Consider the following 22,834-nt stretch of genomic DNA (forward strand, 5'->3'; position numbering starts at 1 on the left):
AAGTAAAAGGAGCCACAACGAATCGATCACTCGATTAATCGATAACGGAAATCGTCGACAACGATTTCCGTTATCGATTATTATCGATTTTATCGATTCGTTGTTTCAGCCCTAGCCTTAACCCTCTTGGGCATGGAGTTCACTAGAGCTTCACAGGTTGCCACTGGAGTCCTCTTCCACGCTTCCATGATGACATCACAGAGCTGGTGGTTGTTAGAGACTTTGCGCTCCCCCACCTTCTGTTTGAGGGTGCCCCACAGATGCTCAATAGGGTTTAGGTCTGGAGACATGCTTGGCTAGTCCATCACCTTTACCCTCAGCTTCTTTAGCAAGGCAGTGGTCGTCTTGGAGGTGTGTTTGGGGTCTGCGGCCCAGTCTCCGAAAGAAGGGGATCATGCTGGCATTCGTGGTTCCCCCAATTAATTGTAGCTCCCCAGTGCCGGCAGCACTCATGCAGGCCCAGACCATGACACTCCCACCACCATGCTTGACTGTAGGCTCCTCACCTAATTCTGGTCTATACTGTTAAACAGCAGCTTGTGTCTTTATCACTGTGATTTCAGATGACCTCTCTATTAGATATACAAGATATATACACAAATCCATATTAACAATTTATCCAAACAGCCAAATGTCAGTTGCAATTAGAACAAACCTGTTCAATCAAGATTTAGCCTAATCATATTTACATTTAAACACAGCCTTTCGCAGGCGAGTGTAATTTTCTGTATCATATTTGTATTAATTTACATAAAATTACAGGGTTTTTTTATTGTTGTGATCTGGGAATCCAGACCTTCATGTGATGGAAGTTCAATATCCCTATTTCTGAATTGACAAAGTAAATAGAAAAAGTGTGTAGCGAAGACATGTAGATTGGATAGACATAAACAGCTTAGTACCCTGTTACTATGCCTGATAATTTGTAATGAAAACCAATCACCCCGTGTTCAGTTATTTGTGTATTAAAGCAATTGTATTTTAACTTGAGCGCTATTGAAATGATCTTCATTTTTCTTTCTCTTGAACTAGACTGTTACGCTGGAATTAGTTATAAGAAACTATTCTATAGTTATGTTCAGCCACTAGTCACATTTATTTGAATATGCTTATTTATCATTTATTTTAAGGATTTTTTTAAACAGCTAAATCACAGTTCAAATTTAAAGCTGTGAGAAGCCCATGTCCAGGATGAAAGCCTGTAAAACATTTTCCCTGATCAAAGTACTTGTGTATGCCATGTTGGACCTGTTTAGCCTTTAACGTATTAGAGTAGTTTTGTTTGTTGAATGAGCCTTAATCTGTAAATATAACTATTTTGGAGGTATTGATTCCTTCAGTTATCCAAGGTAATCCAGTAAATATTGTGTGCCACTTTTATCAGTAAGCTTATTAAATAAAACTGGGTTGTCAATATAGCTGTACCTAAGTATATGTATAAATGTGTGTGTGTGTGTGTGTGTGTGTATATGGTATGTTAAATAAAATACAATGGAAACTACAAGATTAACCCATTGTAAATACTTTTGTTGAAATCTTACGTTTTTCTTTTCTTTCAATTTGTATGCAATCTCTTGTTTTACACTGTACAGTTTCAGATAAGCCTTTTTGGCAAAACAAACTACAAACAAAGAAATATTTATTGATCAATATTTAATAACAGATTGTAAAGCAGCTTTTGAGAAGCACACTTGCAGAGAAGTACAGCACAGTATGAGAGTCATGTAATGGGCTTGCATCCCGGGTCCACAGTCTGACTGTACGCTCAGATTAGTCTCTGCTTTTATGTTTTAATCTGGATCAATAGTACTTATTTTGCCTTGTACTCTGTAGTGCTAAGAAGCTTTATTCCCTCTTGCTGATTGTGGAGCTACACCAAACTTAGTTATAGTTTTCTTTCAGTGGTGGAATTCCATATATTCATCGTCCTTCTAGGGTTGGTAAAAGATGAGAGAAAGATTAAAGGCAGGGACATTCTTGACATTGGCCAGGAACATTAAGAGAAGAGCCAGGAGCACTTCTCTCAATTTTTACTTTTTTTTATTTGTTTTATGCCATTGTAAGTGTTTTGATATTGTGTGGCGTGTTTACTAAGCTGTAAATTAGGAAGATCTTTTTCGCCGTTAACTGCCGTATACAGTGCAAGCTTCGCCTGCAAAGAAATTATGCATTAAGCAGGGTTAATGCAGCAAATCTTGATGGGGTTGGCCTTTCATCGTTCATAGTGAAGTCATAGCGATATAATGTATTAAACCTGGCTTAACTAACCGAACTCTGTTTTCACTATATAAATAATGGAAAAGTATTGAGTTTATTTTTGTGTAGCTCGCTAAGGTGTAGTGAAGATGTTCTGTTACCGATGACCGATAATTGCTATTTTTGTGTATGTATGTTCATCTACACCTGTCAAAATCACAATGCCATTGTAATGCTTATTGAGATTTCTGGTTGTTCATTGATTATTTCTTAAGACCTGTCAGCCGCACTTGATGAAAATGTGCTTATGCATTTTTTACATGTAATTTTTTGCACATGAGTTACACTGATGATTGAAAAGAAAATCCTTTCTATAAGTTTTTATTTTGTATTTTGTCAGTTGCTCTCAAGTACTTTGAATGCTTAGCCGCTTGAACGTTTTGAGTGCTAATTATATCTTTCATTCCATTGATTTTAGGTGCTGATTGTAGAACTTCGGCATCTGATATAATAGACGGACCGTCTGCAATGCTTAATGAACAGAAAAGCGAATTTAAGAAAACAGACAAAACCAAAAAGGTTAGTTGAATGGTAAATTACTTTGGTGCCTTTTTGTAGTGTTTTGCTCTGCAGTGGTTTCTGAATATGCAGCGCTAATTGGTATTGGCTTGCTAACATACTGTAGAAACAGAATAGAATTAATTGCACCTACAGTGTATTTGTCTATTCTGTAAAAATAATGACAAAAACCAGAGGAATAACTTTTGTACCTCTTATGTAGCTAGAGCGGGAGTAATAAAAACACAAAAAATAGATGACTTTGCCCACAAATAGCCATACCCACAGTATTTACAATCGCTACCTTAATTGTATAACAAAATACCTTTCTTTACGTGTAACTATGATTCATGTTTCTTAATTGCAGCTATTTGCGCGAAATGCTACATTTTTCTCAGGTTAGACTAAAACATTAAACTACCTTCGGCATTGCAGAGCTTTTTGTAAATCGGAACATATAATATAGAACTGGAAAAAAAATAAAAATGTCAGTGAATATGTACTATAAGCAATATTGTGTAGTATAGTAGCAGTACAAAGATGTCCTTGGGCCTAAAAAAAGGTGTTGGGCATGTGTAGTCGGTACACGTGTGTGAGCATGTGTACATGTGTAAGCAACGGCTAGGCTAGACTTTCCAGCAATATGAGTCTTCGGGAGGACCAAATACTAAATAAAGGGAGAAATTTGAGCCGGCCCCCATATCTGCTGGAAGGTTACAAATTAGTGTGTGTGTTGCCTTGTACATTTGCGTGGCACATATATTACAAGATGTCTATTTTGATGGGGGGAAAAAAAGGTTTTTCTTACAAATTTTCCCTTGAGATTGGTAAATTTTTACTCATCTCTAATATGTATATATTACAATACATTTCCATCCATTCTAAAAATGACATGAATACAGTAATATTTTTTTATTAATTAGATGGCAGGGCATTAGGAATCTTAAATTTGACACTGTATGTGTTTAACTTATTGTTTCTCCAAAATGTAAATGATTAAATTAATGCTAACACAACCACATAAAGGATTACTGCAGCTAAAAGATCATACTTATCCTTGACTTCACAAATCTTAGCATCATTGGATGCTTTTTTTATACCAAACAATCCTACCATTTGGTACATAATGAGAATTATTTTAGGTTGATCAATAAATGTACTTTTATATCTTTTATAAGTAATAATCCACTTCTTATGAACATGTTTTTGGCACATTTTTGTACAATTGATTTACGTTTTTATAGTGTAATAAAAATAAGTTACAAAGGGTTTAAGACATCTTTGGGATCCATAGATGTGAAACTAAATGTTCTACAATTTGTACAATCAAATCATTGTTTTGTTTCTTTGTAATGCGTTTGCAAGTCAGGAAACATGCATGTATTACAAAGACACACACACACACACACACACAAATAAATGATAGCTAAACAATGCAATCTCATTGTCGATAAAAGTATAGCATAGGAAGTGGTGCTAAATCGTTAACCAAGTAAATAAATACTTTGTTTCTTGGCTAAAATTACTAAGATTTTAGTAGGTGTAGTAACCCTTTCAATACCAGTAGCCTGCAAGAGCTTGCCTAGAAATGTGTAACATATCCATAGCTGACTGATCAGATTTGCTAAAAGTGACCGGAAATGCCAGATCTGTGATTTGTCACGAAAGCTGTTGCAATATTTAAAGATCACTATTGCTAGCAAGTAAGAAAAATGTGTTACATTTTTTGCCGCCTTTATGACATCACCATATGTTGCACCCTCAATGATGATGTCTTCCAAGGGCAGAGACCACACATTTAAAATTGTGCTTATGGAGCAACCAGCAGCCTTATTAGGGTTCATAGCGTTTGTGTTTGACAGTACTTATCCATATTGCAGCTTTTTTTGCAAATCGAAGACTCAGGGGGTTTTTTGTAGCTTTTTGGATTTTACTATTGTGTAAAATGAAATCTTATTTGAAATAGGTGTGTTCTGTCTTCTTACACGTTCACACAGTGTGCAGTCTGACATTCAGTATAAACCATTCCTGTCTTCCAAATAAGAGGACTGTTCTTTGTAGTTTAACTTGTTTATTGGTGAACAGGTTGTTGAGTATATATGGCAAAACAGGATTGTAGTGCATAAGCGTGAGCACGTACATGTGATGTGGTACAAAGCATAGGAACTGCATGTATAATAACATTACATAACAGTGAAGTACATGGCAAAATGGCTGCCTATACATAGAATGACATGGCTAGCTAACAGTCAATTTTCCTGAGCAATAATGTAAATACCTGAACAGCTCTGAATACTATAATGTCCCTGAAACAGAAGTAAATGTCTCACCAGATATGCTATTACACAGATGGTGGAGTTTTGGAAGGAGACATACAGAGACAGCTCTGATGATGAGTCCTGGTGACTGAAGACTATAAAATGGAGGCTCCTCCCTCCCAGAATGCCTTGCAATCACCCACAATGCATTATTCTTTAACTAGAAAACAAGGTGTAATACAACTTAACACCGCTAGATGGAGCTATAACTTACTAAAGAAGTCTAAGGTGGCAAAAAGGTGAATTCTCAAACCCTGCTGGGCAGGACAAGGTGTGAAGGACTTTACAATCCATTAACTGAAAATGAAAGAATGATGCTGGGGGAATCAATTTTTTAGAGCTTTTAAAGTGTATTTCTGCCATGTGATAACAAACGGCTTCTCTCAATATATTATTGATTAAATAGTCAACAAATTATTGTATAAGCACCTTTTGCTTTTCAATTAATCTGATATGCCCTTAAAACATTTCGGATGGAAAATATTTAAAACTTCCTCCTAATCCAAGTATTGTATCCAAGAGTTGTTTACGTTTTGAAATTAAGTGGACTGTTGGCACCCATAAAAAAAAAAAAAATTAAAAAAAAAAAAAAATGACTCCTGTCATGGAACTCTGCACCCTTTTACTTTTCTGTGGAAGGCAACTGGTAACTTCTGCAGGTATTTGCTAACATTTCTAAATACTTAAATAGTGTTTGTGGTCTCAAGCAAACCAAGATCTTATTTTAAATATTAACATACCCTAGGGGCACTGCCAGTGGTGTATTCTGGCCTAGGTTGACTAGGCCTAAGGTGGCAGGTCTTGGTGGGTACCAGTAACCCCTTACTGCAAACAGCAAGCCTATCGCCCGCTTGACTGATTCAGGCACCACTGTTGTGGGTCAGTAAAAAGGGCGATCTCCCCAGCTAGCCCACTAACACTGTGGAGGACTGTGAAGAGTCTGTGCAGCCTCCATAGTTCACACTTGCTGGAGCTATGCATCCTTGAAAGACAGCACTAGGATACGCTGCCATATTCTGGTGCTCAGCTGTAAGGAAGGCAGCGTAGTGGAGGCCCCTGCTAGAGCTGCCTCGGTTAGGCCCAGGCCAATGTCGAAGATAGATACGCAACTGGGTATTTCCCATTAAAAGCACTTTTTCTGTCGAAGTACCCTGTTGCACAGTCATTTATGTAGAAAATGATACTGAAACTGGTTCAGTATATGAAATGTGGTCTTATCACCATAGCAAGCAGTTAGTTTAGTTAGCAGGGAAGCGTGCTTTTTAAGCTTTGTACCAGATTCATATTTTATAAATAAACTTGCTATAATTTCTGGCTCCCCCCAAGCTTGACATAGGTCAATTTGAAACAAAACAAACCTATACAGTATAGCATTTTCATTTAAGTAGGTACAATTAGCAGATAAAGCACAGTGAAAACAATGTATTGTTATGATTTCTGACTTTTAGTTGGTAGTTCTTGTCTGGAACAGCAATGTGAGAATGTTACATACAATTTAAAGACATGGTTTTGTTCATGTAAATGTCCACATGATCTAAGCTGATTGATGGTCATAACAAAAGAGAGACCCAAGGGAATGTTGTAATGCATCAGGTCCCAAAAACAGCATCGATACGTAAAGAAGCGCAAAAATATTTTTTACTTCTCACATGGTAATATGAAGCGGCCCACGAAAAAACATTTAAAGTTCTCAGCTGATTTCCCAATTGCACATCCAATAAAAATAAAAAATATTGTGACACTCAACCTTCAACCCCCTGGTTCCAATCCATTATTACAGCTTGTAAAAACAAAACGTCCCACCTGACACAGAGGCTCATCCTTTCAATGCTTGATTACCTTATTACAATTAACACAACACACAAAACACATATGAGGTGACAACACCCGCAGTCAGGGCATAAGTACAAAAGATATGCAAGTGAATACCAATAAAAACAAACACCAAATGAAATGTCAAATCAGAATTGTGTTCTCTGCAAAATAAAAATGTATATAGAATTTTGAAAATATTTGTAAACAGGGCCATCTCTGCCTACTCAGAGGATAGTATAACAAGTAAGTTAACCCCTAGCAAGAAGAATATAATTCCATATTTTCATAATTCAAAATAATTAAATGCCGCCAACTCCATATCCTTACCACTCGAAAAGTAAAGCATGGGCTTTTCTCTTGGGCTTATATTCATATTTATTCTAATATAAGTCTGCTCAGTAATTAGCCGACTAACAACTTAGCAGTGCAGGCTGGACTTCACATAGAAGAAGAATTTGGTCCCATTCGGGTTAAAATAAATTTGGTTTCATTCCAACAAGCTTCTAGAACGAGTGAACTTTTTAAGTGGGAGCTGATGGGGCATGTCTTAAACAAGTTCCTAATGGAGGTCACAACATTCCCGCCTTTCTTAATAAAACACAATGCCGTCACATAGTTTACACATTGTCAACTAGATCCTGGATATAGTAAAGTCTAAACATTACGTGTTGATTTATGCTGAGAAGGAAACCCTATTCACCATTGATATTCTTCACTATATATCCATTTGTATGTCCACTATATATCAACTTGTATGCTCATGAAATGGCATAGAACTGTAAATTGAAAGAGGATAAGTAATAAAAGTAGCTATGAAAAATGTCTTTTTTATTAACCAACACAATGAAATTCTAGGAGGAAACTTTCCCATTATATACATTATATACTTAAGACTACTAACACATCCATTTATGGTGGAATTGTACAGGAACTAAGGTTTATCAAATCATTAAGTAGGTATATTGTCAGTCCTGATTCTCTAAATATGAGATGTAGTCCTTTTCATCTTTTTTGGCAGTAAAAAAAAGAAACCAAGGACATATACCGTATTTGCTCGATTATAAGACGACCCTGATTATAAGATGACCCCCCAAAATCTGAATATTAACTTAGGAAAAAAAGAAAAAGCCTGAATATAAGACGACCCTAAAGGAAAAAAGTTTTACCAGTAAATGTTACTTCATGTAAAGTATTTTTTTAAATAAAAGCTATGATTGAGAAAAATATTTTTTTTGTTTTTATTTCCTTGTATTTTCCAACCTGTCCCCCAGTTACGCACATCTGCCCCCAGGCTTGCCACACCAATATGGCACTGTGCCCCATGGTATGCCTTTTGACCCCCTATGTGCCACTCTGCCTCCAGAAATGCCTTATACCCCTATATCCCATTCTGCCATTTAGGGGGTTAAAATGCATATTATGGGGCAGAGTGGCATATAGGGAGGTATAATGCATTCCAGGAGGCAGAGTGGCATTAAGGGAGTTAAAAGGCATTGTATAGAGCACTCTGCCTCCAGAAATGCCTTATACCCCTATATCCCATTCTGGCATTTAGGGGGTTAAAAGGCATATTGTGGGGCAGAGTGGCATATAGGGAGGTATAAGGCATTTCAGGAGGCAGAGTGCTCTATTAAATGCCCCCTTAACGCCACTCTGCCTCCTGAAATGCCTTATACCTCCCTATATGCCACTCTGCCGCATAATATCCCTTTTAACCCCCTAAGTGCCAGAGTGGCATATAGGGGTATAAGGCATTCCAGAAATGCCCTATGCCCCCATTTAACACACACGCACACACGCACACACATACACACATACACACACACACTTACCGGTGCTTCCAATTTCCTGCTGCATTGCCGGGGCAGCGGGTTGACATCTCCTTCCGCTGCAGCCGGAAGGAGGTGGAGTTGGCAGCGAGGGTTTGTCTGCGTCCATCGCGCATACCTTCCCTGGCTGTCAGAGATCAGAGTTCTCTGATCTCTGACAGTCGGGGAAGGTATGCACGACGGACGCAGACAACCCCCGCTGCTAGCCACACCTCCTTCCGGCTGCAGCGGATGTTGTCTACGCGGATCGCGTAGACGTCAACCCGCTGCCCCAGCAATACAGCAGGAAGCACCGGTAAGTGTGTGTGTGTGGGGGGGAGACAGGGAGGATCAAGGTCCCCTGCAGCGGTGCGGGGGATCTGGATCTTAGTCTCATAATCAGACCTCTATTTGTCTTTATAAACCTTGTCTTATAATCGAGCAAATACGGTATATACATATTAATAATGTTTCAAAGCTCCAATTGTTTTAGATTTGTTACTGTAAAACTTGCATGAGGCTTTTGCCTTCTCTATGAAATTAGATCCACATCTTCTAAGGAAAACACGATTTCCTTGCATGTCATTCAGGGATGTTCACAATAGTGTCCTGATTGATATTCTCAGCTTGGCTTTAATATTTTAGGCATTTAGTGCTGAAACATTTAATTAGGGAAATGTTTCTAGACAAAGAAACATAGCTAGGAACTTATCTCATGCTGTTCACTATCTGTTTTCCCAATCATGCTCTTGCGTGAATCAATTCACCAATTGCCGCTTGACAGTCCTTGGTTTTTTTGTCCCTCCTGATATATTATTGTCTTTTAAAATAAAATAATTAGATTTTATAATGAGATAGTTTAGAAATGTAACTGTGTTACATTTGTCTATTTTTCAACATAAAAAAACAGGACCTTTGTAAAATCTGGAAACAAAATTACAAAGTTAAACTAGTAACTGATTATAAATGTATGTATATTCAAATTTTGTTTTTGAAAACAATTGTGAGTAGATAAAGAACTGTCAATATTCTGTATGAAGATGTATCTTCACATATTAATACTGGTTCCTTTCTATGTTAACATATAATATTTCAATATTAACAGTTTTCACATAGCAAATGAAGATTTTCTACTGTCCTTTGCTTTTTGCTTGCCTGTGTTGAATGTTACCACCAGGCTGTGCTCTTGCCTCATCAGTCAGTCTGCTGGAGTTTCTTCCCAAACTTCCAGAACTGTAGAATACTTTGGAATTAGAAGACTATGCATTCACCTAATCTTTTTTGTTTGGTATATCATTTTATATACTACTTAATTGAGTCAAAATGTCTATACCTATTTTGCAGCAGCGACATATAGATGATTTTCCAGACCTGGATGTTCTTTCCGTTATGTTTTTTTTTTTGTTTTTTTTTATGTCAAATGTTTCCTGGTATATTTATTGTATACTAGCATTCTATATAGAGCTACAATAATGAAATCTTCTGCAGGACTTAAATCATGTCACACTGCTACATAACTTGTATCCTAGTGGCATATTAATAGTATAGATTTAAAGCTACCACTTGCAACTGTGTTCCAATCTAATGAACTAGAGGGAGCCTTAGAAAATTTCTTCAATTGTGCCTGGGGAAATCTGTATTTTTTCCAGGTTTGTGTTCATCACACTTAAAGTCCGTAATCTATTAAAACCATAGCAAAAGCAATCCATCTAGCCAAATAGTTTGCCTGAATGGAGCAATGAAACTCACGCAGAAAAGGGGGTGGTGACTTTCAGCTTACTAACCATGTTTTAAGAGACACGTGATACCAGCTTTAGTGCCGTGAAGTTGTTTGTGTTGCCCTATAAAATCTATAACCACATCAAGTTATCTTTGCTGTTCTAACAAATGAGTTGCAAGCAAACAGACCACAGAACATTCTCTCTGCTCTTACCTTTCTGAGACATGACAAGGTAAACTGCTGAAACGTGGCAGCGAATAGGGAGCCATATACATCATGATTCTGGCCATCTTGGAACATGCACAAAGTCTGCCAGCCCCTACACATGCTTCTATAAGGCTTCATTGGGCATCAAAGTACACCACTGTTATAACAGACATTGTGTTGTGTTTTTAGGGACACATTGCTACTTGTTTTTATTAATGTACATTCTAAAGCCATCATAAAAGTTGTGCGTGTATATCTTAATATAGGCTTTATAAATATATAGCAGCAACCATTACCACCAGTATTGGATGAATTGCAGATAAGAGGATTTTACAAATAGGGGAAAAATATTTTAAGGCAAATTTTTTAAATTCTAGTTTTATGATTTATTTGAGCCGCTGTCATGCACAGCGAGGATTTGAAACGCTGATCCTAGGTAGGACCACAAGGAGCGGGCTGAAACAAGGTCTAGAACTAGCAAGGTCTGATGTCTTTTAAGGATTTCTATAGGATATGGAGATAATTGTATCTGTAATCTATAGGAGCCAGAATTCCCATGACTTACCAGAGGGCAGATGGAGGTCTTCCTTTCTTCCATGGCATAATATATTAATTGTATATTATATGGCCTGAAAACCATACATGTTCTTTACATATGAGGAATAGGAAAAGTGCCACCTCTTTGTAGTAGGTAGGTTCTTACATTAAATTAGTTCTTTGTGATACAGATAGCTGGACCTACAGTGTATTTATCTACCTCTGTCTTTTAAGTACATTTTTCTCACTGACCTTAATATACTACACTAAAGATCCTACACACAGCAATTCTATTGTAATCTTCTGTAGACCAAGGATTACAAACAATTGCTACTAAGGGGCCCAAAGTGTGCCAAGAAAATGTCCCCCACACCATTACATCACCACCAGCCTGAACAGTTGATACAAGGCAGGATGGATCCATGCTTTCATGTTGTTTACGCCAAATTCTGACCCTGCCATCGGAATGTCGCAGCTGGGATCGAGACTCATCAGACCAGGCAACGTTCTTCCAGTCTTCCATTGTCCAAATTTGGTGAGCCTTAGCTGACAGGAATGGCACCCAGTGTGGTCTTCTGCTGCTGTAGCCCATCTGCTTCAGGTGCACAGGTGTACCTAATAAAGTGGCCAGTGATTGTGTGTATGTATATTAAAAACACTCAATATTTTTCTAATAAAAATATTTTTAACATTATTGCCCAGTTACCGCTAGCTTTAGAATATTATGGAGTATGGATCCCAGCAGAAGTTGTAGAGGCTAATAGAGTGAGGTAGACATTTAAGCATAATCATATGGCTGTCCGGAATCTAAGGCAATACTAAGGACTGATTAAGGTCTGAGTCTTTGCATTAAGAAAAATGGCCAGACTAGATTGGCTGAATGGTTTTAATTTTCTGTCAAGATCTGTTTCTATGAGCTTGCAGTGGTCACTCCAAGTTTGACAGAGCTAAGCAAATGGATGCCAAAATAAACTTCTCTGCATGACAACTTCAGCAGAGGGATCAAGTCTTCTCCGTAGCTTACATCTAATTTTTCAGTTGCTGCAATCAAATGTCAGAAGTCGCATACAACAGGGCAGGATCATGTTTTTTTGTGAGAACAGATTTCTAATTGATGATGGATTGATTCTGGCTCTGCTGTATATCTCTTGTTTCTGCCAAGCATTACTCTTAACACAACACTTTAACATGCTTATTTGTTATATTTCCTCATTTATATCAAGATGTTCTTTGCGTTGTAATCATTTATGTAGATGTTGTTACCATAGCTTTTTGTGTCTCTATGGGCTTGTTTGATTTTAATGGAATTATATAGTCTCGCGAGGAAGGCTTTTATGCAGCCTAAACTTTGAATGGAGCTTTATTATAATTTTTTTTTTTTTGCCCTTCATAAAAAATTGAAGATGGCAGGAAAGCTATGAGAGCACATTATATAAAATACCACTTGCTGGAGTGTGATGCACAATAACATGCTAAATAAGTTTTATCAGAAGAGAAGTATTTCTGGAAGCTAGTGGGGGGTAATAACAGGCAAACAATTTCTCAAGCCCATGAATTCTTCTACATTTCTTTTCACTCATGTAATTTTACACGTCTGTTGTCCTTCCCATCCCAACTAGAAAGAACATCAGTGAAAGTGTTTAGGAACAGCAGCAAAAGCGGAGGTGCATAGTGCCTAAAAGTCACCAACCCTCTGATAATTCTATAGCTGAAGGGTTCTGAACTTCCACTGGCATTAATAACAGCACAAAAACTGTGCAGCGGGAGCTCCATAGAATGGGTTTCCATGGCTGTGCAGCTGCATGCAAGCCTCACATCACCAAGTAAAATGTTTGGATCGAGTGGTTTAAAGCATTCCGCCACTGGACTCTGGAGCAGTGGAAACGTGTTCTGTGGAATGATGAATCACTTTTCTCTGTTTGACAGTCTGGGTGAGTCTGGGTTTGACAGAAGCCAGGAGAATGTTACCTGCCTGATTGCATTGTGCCAACTGTTTGGAGTTTGGTGGAGGAGGGATAATGGTATGGTAAGCCCCATACTTCCAGTGAAGGGAAATCATAATGATTCCGCATAACAAGACATTTTGGACAATGCTATGCTTCCAACTTTGTGGGAACAGTTTGAGGAAGGCTCTTTTCTACTTCAGCATGGCTGTGCCCAATGGTCCATAAATACATGGTTGGATGAGTTTGGTGTGGAAGAACTTGAGTGTCCCCCTCTGACCTCAACCCCATTGAGAACCTTTTGGGATGAACTGGAACAAAGATTGCGAGCCAGGCCTTCTCATGCAACATCAATGCTTGACCTCACAGATGTTCTACTGGATGAATAGGCAGAAACACCCCATAATTTTGTGGAAAGCCTTCCCAGAAAAGTGGAAGTTGTTATAGCTGCAAAGGGGGTGACTACATAGTAATGTCTATGTTCTTAGCATGTGATGCCATAAAAGTCCCTGTTGGTGTTATGGTCACGTGTCCCAATACATGTGTCCATATAGTATATGTGTGTGCCATCAAATATTTGTCTTTTTAACCATACATTTTTATTTTTTATTTTAGAATACAAGATCATTGGTGATGACAAGCATGAGCTCTGAGTAAGTATTTTCCACTTCTCTTTAAATTATGTTTTCTTCCATATAGATATTTTAACTTACTAAAGCCAAAAGGAGTCTTTTTGATTATAAAATTATATTTGATTAAGCACGGACTTAAACCTGATATCCCCAGTTGTGGAGGGAAAAATATGTTTGACTCCTAAAACTACATATGAAAGAAAATAATTATATGTACTAGCTAGCAAATAATGCTTAATTTGTTAACGGCTGCATTTACATCTCATATAAATGTAGACACAAAGTATCATCTTGTCCTCAAAACCCTATTTATCAGCTGAGTTTTTAAAAAGAAAAAAAGGACTTTACAGATAAAAATATGTGGTCCAAAGCAAGGTACCCTCCTAATATCAAACAATCCCAAAACCTCATCTGGTGAAGCTTTGTAAACCTTAACACAAATGGATAAATTTTTAACCTCTTTATGGTTTGTTACTTAGCTATTGTCATGGGTAAGGACAGGATTTGTTTGTGTGGAAGTTTTACATAGCAGTTGTTATGTCATAAAGTGTGTATTCTGAGTTGTATTTGAACTACCTGCCGGTCAGATAACTTTCTAATGTGATTGCCCAGGACCCAGTGGAGCTAGGAAGGCACAATTTGGTGCACAGATTGCTGAGGTTTCACTAGGTTTCCTTGGGTTTGGGGTATCTGGTGAAAAGATCGAGCCCGTTTTGCCCTGGTTTGGAGCAGTAACCAGCAGGGGCCGAGGAAGTCTAAATAGCTTGTTTGCTTTGGTGGGGCTGAGGGCTGTTTCGGCTGAAATGGAGGGTGTTATGGGCAGATGGCTTGATGGGAAACTGCATGCACAGCTAAATGTGGTATTGTATAAGTGTTCTTATTTTCTGGTTTGAACCCTTGTATGTAGTCTCAACTCATGGTGTGGCGTGACAACTATAATCATCAATCTAACGGAGGTGCTCGGGCCGAGTACCAGGAGTCTGTTACAGTTATAATATGGGAAAAGGGCCTTTAATTGGAACTCTCAGTTGGCAAAAAACTTTAAGGAATACACCAATCAGCCATAACATTTTGGCCACTGAAGTGAATAACACTGATAATATCATGGCACCTATCAGTGGGTGGGATATATTAGGCAGCAGGTTGCCCATGCTGACTCCTGGCTACTGGTGAAAGTTCCTACAATAGCCACGTGAGCATAAGAGCTGGACCACGGAGCAATGGAAGATGGTGGACTGGTCTGATCTGGTTTTCTTTTACATCGCGTGGATGACCGGGGCATATGCATCGCTTACCTGAAGAACACATGGCACCAGGATGCATCCATGGAGGCCCCACCTCGCAACTTACAGGACTTAAGGATAGACACCACAGCACACCTTCAGAGGTCTAGTACAGTCCATGCCTCGACGGGTCAGGGCTGTTTTGGTGGCAAAAGGAGGGCCTACTCAATATTAGACAGGGGGTCATAATGTTATGGCTTATCCCTCTATGTCATTGTCCAGTTGGACTTCTCATTGGGAAACAAATATGAAAGTAATGAAACAACGGTTATTGCGTTCCAGTTACGTTGGCTGAAATCTTTCTTTTGACCTCAGATGCTCATTGGAGAAGATGTCAGTTATTATGCATCATAAATTGCATCTGGTGGGATTGTCCAGCAGTTTTAACAGTCTTGACTCCACGTCCTAGGGCTTCTTAGTTACCTTTTCCCAAACCTGTTATGTTAATGCTACAGGGTACAAAGATAATTATATACGTCCAACTTTTGGTCCATGGTTTGCTGAGTTTGGTGTGGAGTAAATTGAATGGCATGCACATAACACCTTTGGGATGACTTAGAAAACCTATTGCGAGCCAGGCCTTCTCATCCAACATCAATGCCTCACTTAATATGCGTTTATTTTGCTGAATGGGCACAAATCCCCATGCACACGCTCCAAAATCTTGTGAAATGTCTTCCCAGAAGAGTGGAGACTGTTATACCAGCTCCATATTAATGTCTATGGGTTTGGAAAGGGATGTCCAGTAAGCTTATATAGGTATTATGGTCAGTTAGCCACATATTTTTGTTCATTTTGTGAAGTTTGTGCCGCACAGATATATATGTCACTTTATCTCTGTGGCATTCTGAAACAGTGGAACAGTATAAAACAGCCCTGGTCCTTACAAATAATGTAATCACTTAATTATTAGAAGCCCTCATAAAGAGTGGCTGTGGCTATTAAATGATATCGAACTAGCAACTAATGCACTCTAATTAAAACAATAGTGACTTTAGTATATATATATAAAAAAAGAAATAGAACATGCTGATTGAATTTTTTCAAAGGGATGTTTTAATGCAAAGTAGTAAGCCTTTTCCAAAAATGCAACCTTGGACATCATTGTTTTAATGCAATGTAATGACGTGTTAAAAAAAAAAAAACCCAAAAAACCCTTCCAGCAAAATGATCAAAATGACCCTTCCTAGATGAACAAAATAATTAAATTACTACTTTATGGAGTAATTTCAAATGCATATACCCTCATTTTATTTTTAAAAATCAGAAAGTTGCAGTATTCAGATGTGGTTTATAATTTAGACCTTCTTACGTTTAAGTAGGAAAATATTTGTGATCGTAGTATCCATTTAAACAAACCAAAATGTGTGTTTTTATTCATGTTTTCCACCAGACCTTAGTCTAGTAGAATATTTGTGGTTTAAAACTAAAGGAAGCTTTAAATAATTGAAAACCAAAGTAAATTAGAAATTCTCTCCCTGGAGGATTTTTCATAATACTTTATAAAGTTATTTAGCTTGTTTTATTTTGACATGAGCCACAGTTTAACAAAATATGGATGTGCAGAAATTCTACTCAAAAGTTGAATAAAATACACTTTTTCTTGAACATTAGGTGACAGAGCTCTGACAATTTCTCAGCATTCTGAAGCAGATATGCGTACATTAAGTATAAATATACACTACAAAATGATCAATGGTTAGTTTCCTTATTTTTGCTGGTTGCTTCCATGGGTTATATCTGTGAGGTTGAAATTCTATTATGTGCTTAACAAACTTCCTGTTTCTGGAATGTGTTTCACATAAATCAGAGCCACAGAAATATATAAATAAATATATATATATATATATATATATATATATAATATATTATTTGTATAATGCAAACTTGCAATGTTACTCCCAGTCCTGAAGTAGTTGCTGCTACAAGCAGCCATGTCCACAGAAGCAGTGGTGACCTTAGTTGATAACTCTCACTAGTGCATTAGTTAAAACACCTTAATATGCCTTCACTTGCTGAGAGCCATCACCTCCTATTGGGAACTGGCAAGAGTTGGTCTAAGTATATACTGCCATTATCTCCCAGAGTTTGTGAATTACCTGTTAGGCTAATTGGGACACCTGGGCCTAATTACGTTGTGAGGCTTCACTTCCAAATGACTACTAGATAATTGTAACTTACTGCATGTTTTGAAGGTATGTGCCATGCCATTGTGGTTCTGGTGCCTTTTGTTTTCTAGTGGATGTTTGTATTCCATGGCCTTACACATGTGTTGACAAACAAAATGTGGATAAGTAAACATGTTCTAGATTTTTTCCACCTGCCTATGCATTTTATGCTTTGTCTTACATATGTTTATTCCTTAATCATGTTGTTCCCTTCTTGCCTTTCAAACCTTCTGTAGGTCCTGTTAATCTAGTCTCATGTTTACATTTGTTTGGTATGCCTATGTCTGTGTAATACGTGTGTCCTGGGAAGGTGACTGACAGACAAAAACATTTGGTAGGAGGCTTCTTTTGCAATAAAAATTCTCCATTCCATGTAAAGTCATGATAGCTTAGCCCTAAAGCATACATACGGATAGCAGTAGAATACCTTTTACGTTTCCCCAATAAAACACAAATTTTTGCCAATTCATCCAGTAGACCATTTGTGAAGTCAGACACTGATGTTGGACAAGAAAGCCTGGCTTGCAATCTCTGTTCCAGTTCATCCCGAAGGTGCTCAATAGGGTAGAGGTCAAAGGTCTATGAGGGCCAGTCAAGTCCTTCCATACCAAACTCATCCAGCCATGTCTTTGTGGGACCTCCTTTGTGCACTGGGGCACAGTCATGCTAGAATAGAAAAAGACCTTCTCCAAACTGTCTCCACAAAGTTCCAAAATTTCATGTATGTGACTTTACTTAGTCTTCTGCTTTATGGCTTAGTTGCTCATGTTTCTAAACGCTTCCACTTCCAATAATACCACATACAGTTGACCGTGCAATATCTAGCAGGAATGAAATTTCATGAACTGACTTCATGAATCCTATTAGAGAACCATGCTTGAATTCACTAAGGTTTACAGAACGGCCCATTTTTTTACTGCTGACTGCATGGCTGGATGCTTGATTTTATACACATGTGGCAATCTGTCTGATTGAAACACCTGAATTCAATAATTAAGAGGTGTGTCCCAATACTTTTACCCATAGAGTGTGTGTGAGCAAGGGCTTTGTCACAACCGCTAGGCCAACTTAACATTAATCATCTGACAACTGATTTAGCACATCAGGCATTTACATCCATCATATTCATCAAGGGCTTCAAGCCAGTTGCATTGGCCACCCACAGGCTTGGTCTTTCCCAGTTCCTGCTGTTACGCGTAACAATTTGTCTTCTTAGCAATCCATTTCGGGCTGGAGGGTGGTAAAGTTAATGATCTTCTTCTTGCCTGATCCTTGTTAAAGGGGAATGGCCACCTCATCTTATATACCTGTTTGATACAAAGGTGTGAAGATGGCCAATGAAGGAGGACACAAAGCATTTCTGCATAGGTCAGCAGTCTTAGCCCCATTATTTTAACACATGTTAAATATTAAAAATAACTTATAGACCACTCTTATTTATAAACTTCAATTCACATAGCCCTCTACACAGGCGTTTTAGGAATCATTCATATTGAAATACATTTTAAAAAGTCAGTTAAGACCTTAATTTAATGTAATGTTTTAAGCATATTTATATGATTTTGAAGATTAGTTTTTTCTTTGTGTTTTGCCAACCTTTGTAGAAATTCATTGATGTCGCTCATATTTGATAATTTAGTTCACAATCTGTTGAGTCTGTATAGAAAATGTTCAATTAACCCCTTCAATCCCAGGGGTTTTTGGTACCTCAAAGCCCGGAGCAATTTTGCCATTTTTGCGCTATGTCGGTTCAGCGATTATTCACTTTTCCTGTGAATAGTGTACCCATGTAAACTAAATATTGTTTTTTCAAGGAAAGATAGAGCTTTCTTTTGATACCATAGTTGGAGGATTAGCTGAAAATGTAGAATTCGAAATTTAGTAAAAACTAGCAAAAAATCGAAAGATTCACCTAATTTTTTTAAAATTTTCCCTCTGAATCCTCACAAAATTAGGTAAAGTGACAGAAATTTCCATCCAAATTTATCAATTCAGGTGTCCTGATTTCAGAAATACCTAATTTATATAGAATTTTCATACTTTTCCAGCACATAAAGCCAACATACTATAAGGTGTACATTACTTTATACAAAGCCGTAAAATTTTTACATTAGGTATGATGGGACTGTAACTCTAATTTTAAACAAATAAAACAAAAACACCCACAAAGGTATATATTTCTGTAAAGCAGACAATCCAGGCTATCCTATCAGGGGTATTTGGGCACTCTACATGCAGGTATTTGGCCACCAATCACTGTCAAAAGTGGCCACAGAAATTAGTTCCTGCACTTTTTTCAACAACGCATCTTAGTATTTTGTAGTATTCTTAGGATTTTTTGTACAGGGTATGTGTTACAGGTGAGAAATCTATCCTAAGTTGTTCAGCCGCCTCTCCTGATTACGGATTACATGCCTGTTTTTTTTTTGTGGTTTTCTGGACATTACTGGGCATAAGTTATAACGTGCCGGCATACTGGATCACTGATTACAGAAATACCCAACATGCATAGGTTTTTTATGCATATGGTTATTTATGTTTTTTTTTTTTAATTTGCAGGGAAAAAAACTTATGGAATTGTGCCAATTGAAAATAACCCCCTGTGGCTCACCCTAACACACACAAAAAAAAAAAAAAGTATAATGGAAATTTAATAATCTACCTTGGTGTGGTAGATCATGAAGCACTCATCGATGCAGAGTCCTGGCAAAAAGGGACAGGAAGGGCAGTGGTACCTGGAGTCCTTCCTAATACCCTTTTTGTAACAGACTCTGCATCTTTTCTGAGGCTTCTGTTTGGCACCAATGGTGGGGATTGTAGAAGGAAAATGCCTACGGTAAGACGCAGGACATTCTCATCCTGCACATTAGGGCTTGGCTGCTCAAAGAGGATATCCCTCAGGATTTTGAGCTGGAACTCTAGGAAGGTGTAGATCTTCCCAGTGGCACATTTCTTGTACAACACATATGTGTTGTACATGGCAACCTGGGTGAGGTAAATGGCCACCTTTTTGTACCAGGTCTTGGTCTTACGCAGCACCAGGTACGGCTGCAGACACTGGTCAGAAAGATCTACACCCCCCATGTTCTTGTTGTAATCGGTGATGCACTGAGGCTTGAGCCCCTGAGCATCACCTTCCCCACGTACACTGACAGGTACCACCTTCTCGTTGTGTATAGTGGAGAAGATATACACATCCTTCCTGTCCGTTTACCTGAGGACCAACAGCTCCTGACTGCGCAGAGCACTGGTAGTGCCGCGCCTCTGCTTTGGGTATGTAAGGTTTTTAGGATAACCCTTGCGGGTTGGCCTAACAGTGCCACATGCCGGGGTCTGCTGTAAAAATAAAAAATGAAACAAATCTGGGCTGGTATAAACGTTATCCACCCAGAGGTGGTAGTCCTTATTCAAATAGGGGGACAGCAGGTCCCACACTATCTTCCCACTAGTACCCACAGATTGTGGGCAGCCAGGGGGATCAAGGTGGCCGTCCTTCCATTCGTAGATTCTGAAGGAAACAGTATATCCCGTCCCACTCTCGCAAAGTTTATATAACTTTACACCGTACCTCGAGCGCTTGGACGGGATATACTGTTTGAAGTTCAGTCTACCCTTGAATAGGACCAGGGACTCGTCTATAGCCACATTTTTATCGGGGGTATAAATTTCAGGGAATTTACTTGAAAAATAATTAATAATGGGCCTCAATTTATATAAACGGTCAAATTGGGGGTGCTCTCTAGGGGGGCATTGGGAATTGTCACTAAAATGTAAAAATTTTAGGAGCCCAAAGTACCTGTTCCGGGGCATTATTTGGGAAAAAGCAGGGGTGGATATTATGGGATCTGTGCTCCAATATGATCGTATAGTGGGCTTTTTCACAATGCCCATCATAATGGTCAGGGCCCAAAATTTTCTAATTTCATGGGGGTCAGTGGGGTACCAGGTCTGGCTTCTGTCTCCTTGGTCAGCTGCCTGATACTCAGCTCAAAAAACTCGGGTGCAAACATTAAATTGAAAAATGACTTTGGCTCGCTAGCATCAATGTCACATCTGATGCCAGGAGTCCCAGTAAAAGCCTGGCTTTAGCAGATGGACCCTGGCCATCATCTTCTTCCTCTGACTCGTCATTATCTGACGCACAGCTAGATTAATCAGATATTGGATCAATATCTGATGCAGTCAGAGTGGCTTCGACATCAGCATCAGACTGAGTGAGGAAGTCATAAGCCTCCTCAGCGCTGAAGACACGTTGCGCCATTGTACACGACACCTACCTACCCAATTTCTAAAACAATCCCCAATTCCCTCTAACCACCCACCAAACTAAACCCATTTTTTTTTTTTAATTTATTTTTTTTTGAGGATTGTGGGGAGGAAAGGGTGGGTTGATTTTGGGTAAGACAGGTATTTGGGGGTTTATATATGATGTGGTTTTGCACTAAACACTGCTGCTCTGCAAGATGATCTCTCTCTCTCTCTCTCTCCCTCTCTCTCCCTCTCTCTCCCTCTCTCCCTCTCTCTCTCTCCCTCTCCCTCTCTCTCTCTCCCTCTCTCTCTCTCCCTCTCCCTCTCTCTCCCCCTCTCTCTCCCCCTCTCTCTCCCCCTCTCTCTCCCCCTCTCCCTCCCCCTCTCTCTCCCCCTCTCTCTCCCCCTCTCTCTCCCCCTCTCCCCCTCTCCCCCTCTCCCCCTCTCCCCCTCTCTCCCTCCCTCTCTCTATATAATGGAGGAGAGAGGAAGAGCTGCAGGCTGCTTCGCGCCGGAAGCTGTTACAGGAGATTGGGCAGCAGAAAGCCAGCAACGCCAGGGGGGAGTCCCTGACGCTGCACGAAGGGCTAGACGTACCGGTACGTCCATAGGGGTTTCTTAGTGGGCGTTTTTTGGACGTCCCGGTACGTCTATAGGGGATTGAAGGGGTTAAATGATTTCATTATAAAGGATGTTTCTTTATTTTGTTACCCAGTAATCTGGGGTGTTTTATGATTGCCCATGATGAAACTTGGTGAGTGCTTGTCTGCACCAAAGGAGGACAGCTATTTCGGTGGTTGTTGGATGTATTTCTGTAGAAAGCCTCACGATGTTACAAAGTTAATTACCTTCTCATGATGTTCCTTTTATTGGTTATGAAGGCGTACATCTAAAAGCAAGATAGTTACATCTTGAACTTTGGTCTGCCATTATTATTATTATTATACTATATAGTTGTATGTTTTTTTTATTATTGTGATTGTGTCTGTGTGTGGCATTGGGATTCAAGTTCTTGCTGAGACACATGAACATGAAAAGATACATGTTTAGTACACTGAACTTCAGAGTACCCAGAAAGCATCATTGTTGTAGGTAAAGCTAATGGGTTATACCTCAGAGAAAATACTTTCACTTAGACTCGCCATTGACTTAAATTACTTAATTTTCTCAATCATTGTTCAGTTTTTTTATCCTTCACATTCTCAGGTATGTGACACCTTCATTAACATGTTAAGTGCAGGTGTTATTAGTTTATATTTATATAGTGCCAACAATTAGCCCAACATTTCTTACAGAACTGACAGAGCTAGAATTTACTGACAGAGCTAGAATTTACATGTTATGACGAACTGTTGCATTAAGTAAAGATGACCCTGCTGTTAAATTTGCAATCTCTATAAA

General features: G+C 38.7%; 1 protein-coding gene across 1 annotated transcript in view; it reads left to right on the forward strand.

Moving 5' to 3' along the window:
* Positions 1-22,834, forward strand: part of LOC149302332 (microcephalin-like) — a 153,635-nt gene that overhangs the window by 24,437 nt on the left and 106,364 nt on the right. The window contains exons 8-9 of the mRNA XM_089482425.1: positions 2,675-2,775; positions 13,718-13,755. Of these exons, the coding sequence (XP_089338551.1) occupies positions 2,675-2,775; positions 13,718-13,755 (139 nt within the window). The remainder of the gene's footprint in view (positions 1-2,674; positions 2,776-13,717; positions 13,756-22,834) is intronic.

The sequence above is a fragment of the Sceloporus occidentalis genome, unplaced genomic scaffold, assembly GCF_023333645.1.
Source record: "Sceloporus occidentalis isolate IW3139 unplaced genomic scaffold, rSceOcc1.0.p SCAF_19, whole genome shotgun sequence".
NCBI lineage: Eukaryota > Metazoa > Chordata > Lepidosauria > Squamata > Phrynosomatidae > Sceloporus > Sceloporus occidentalis.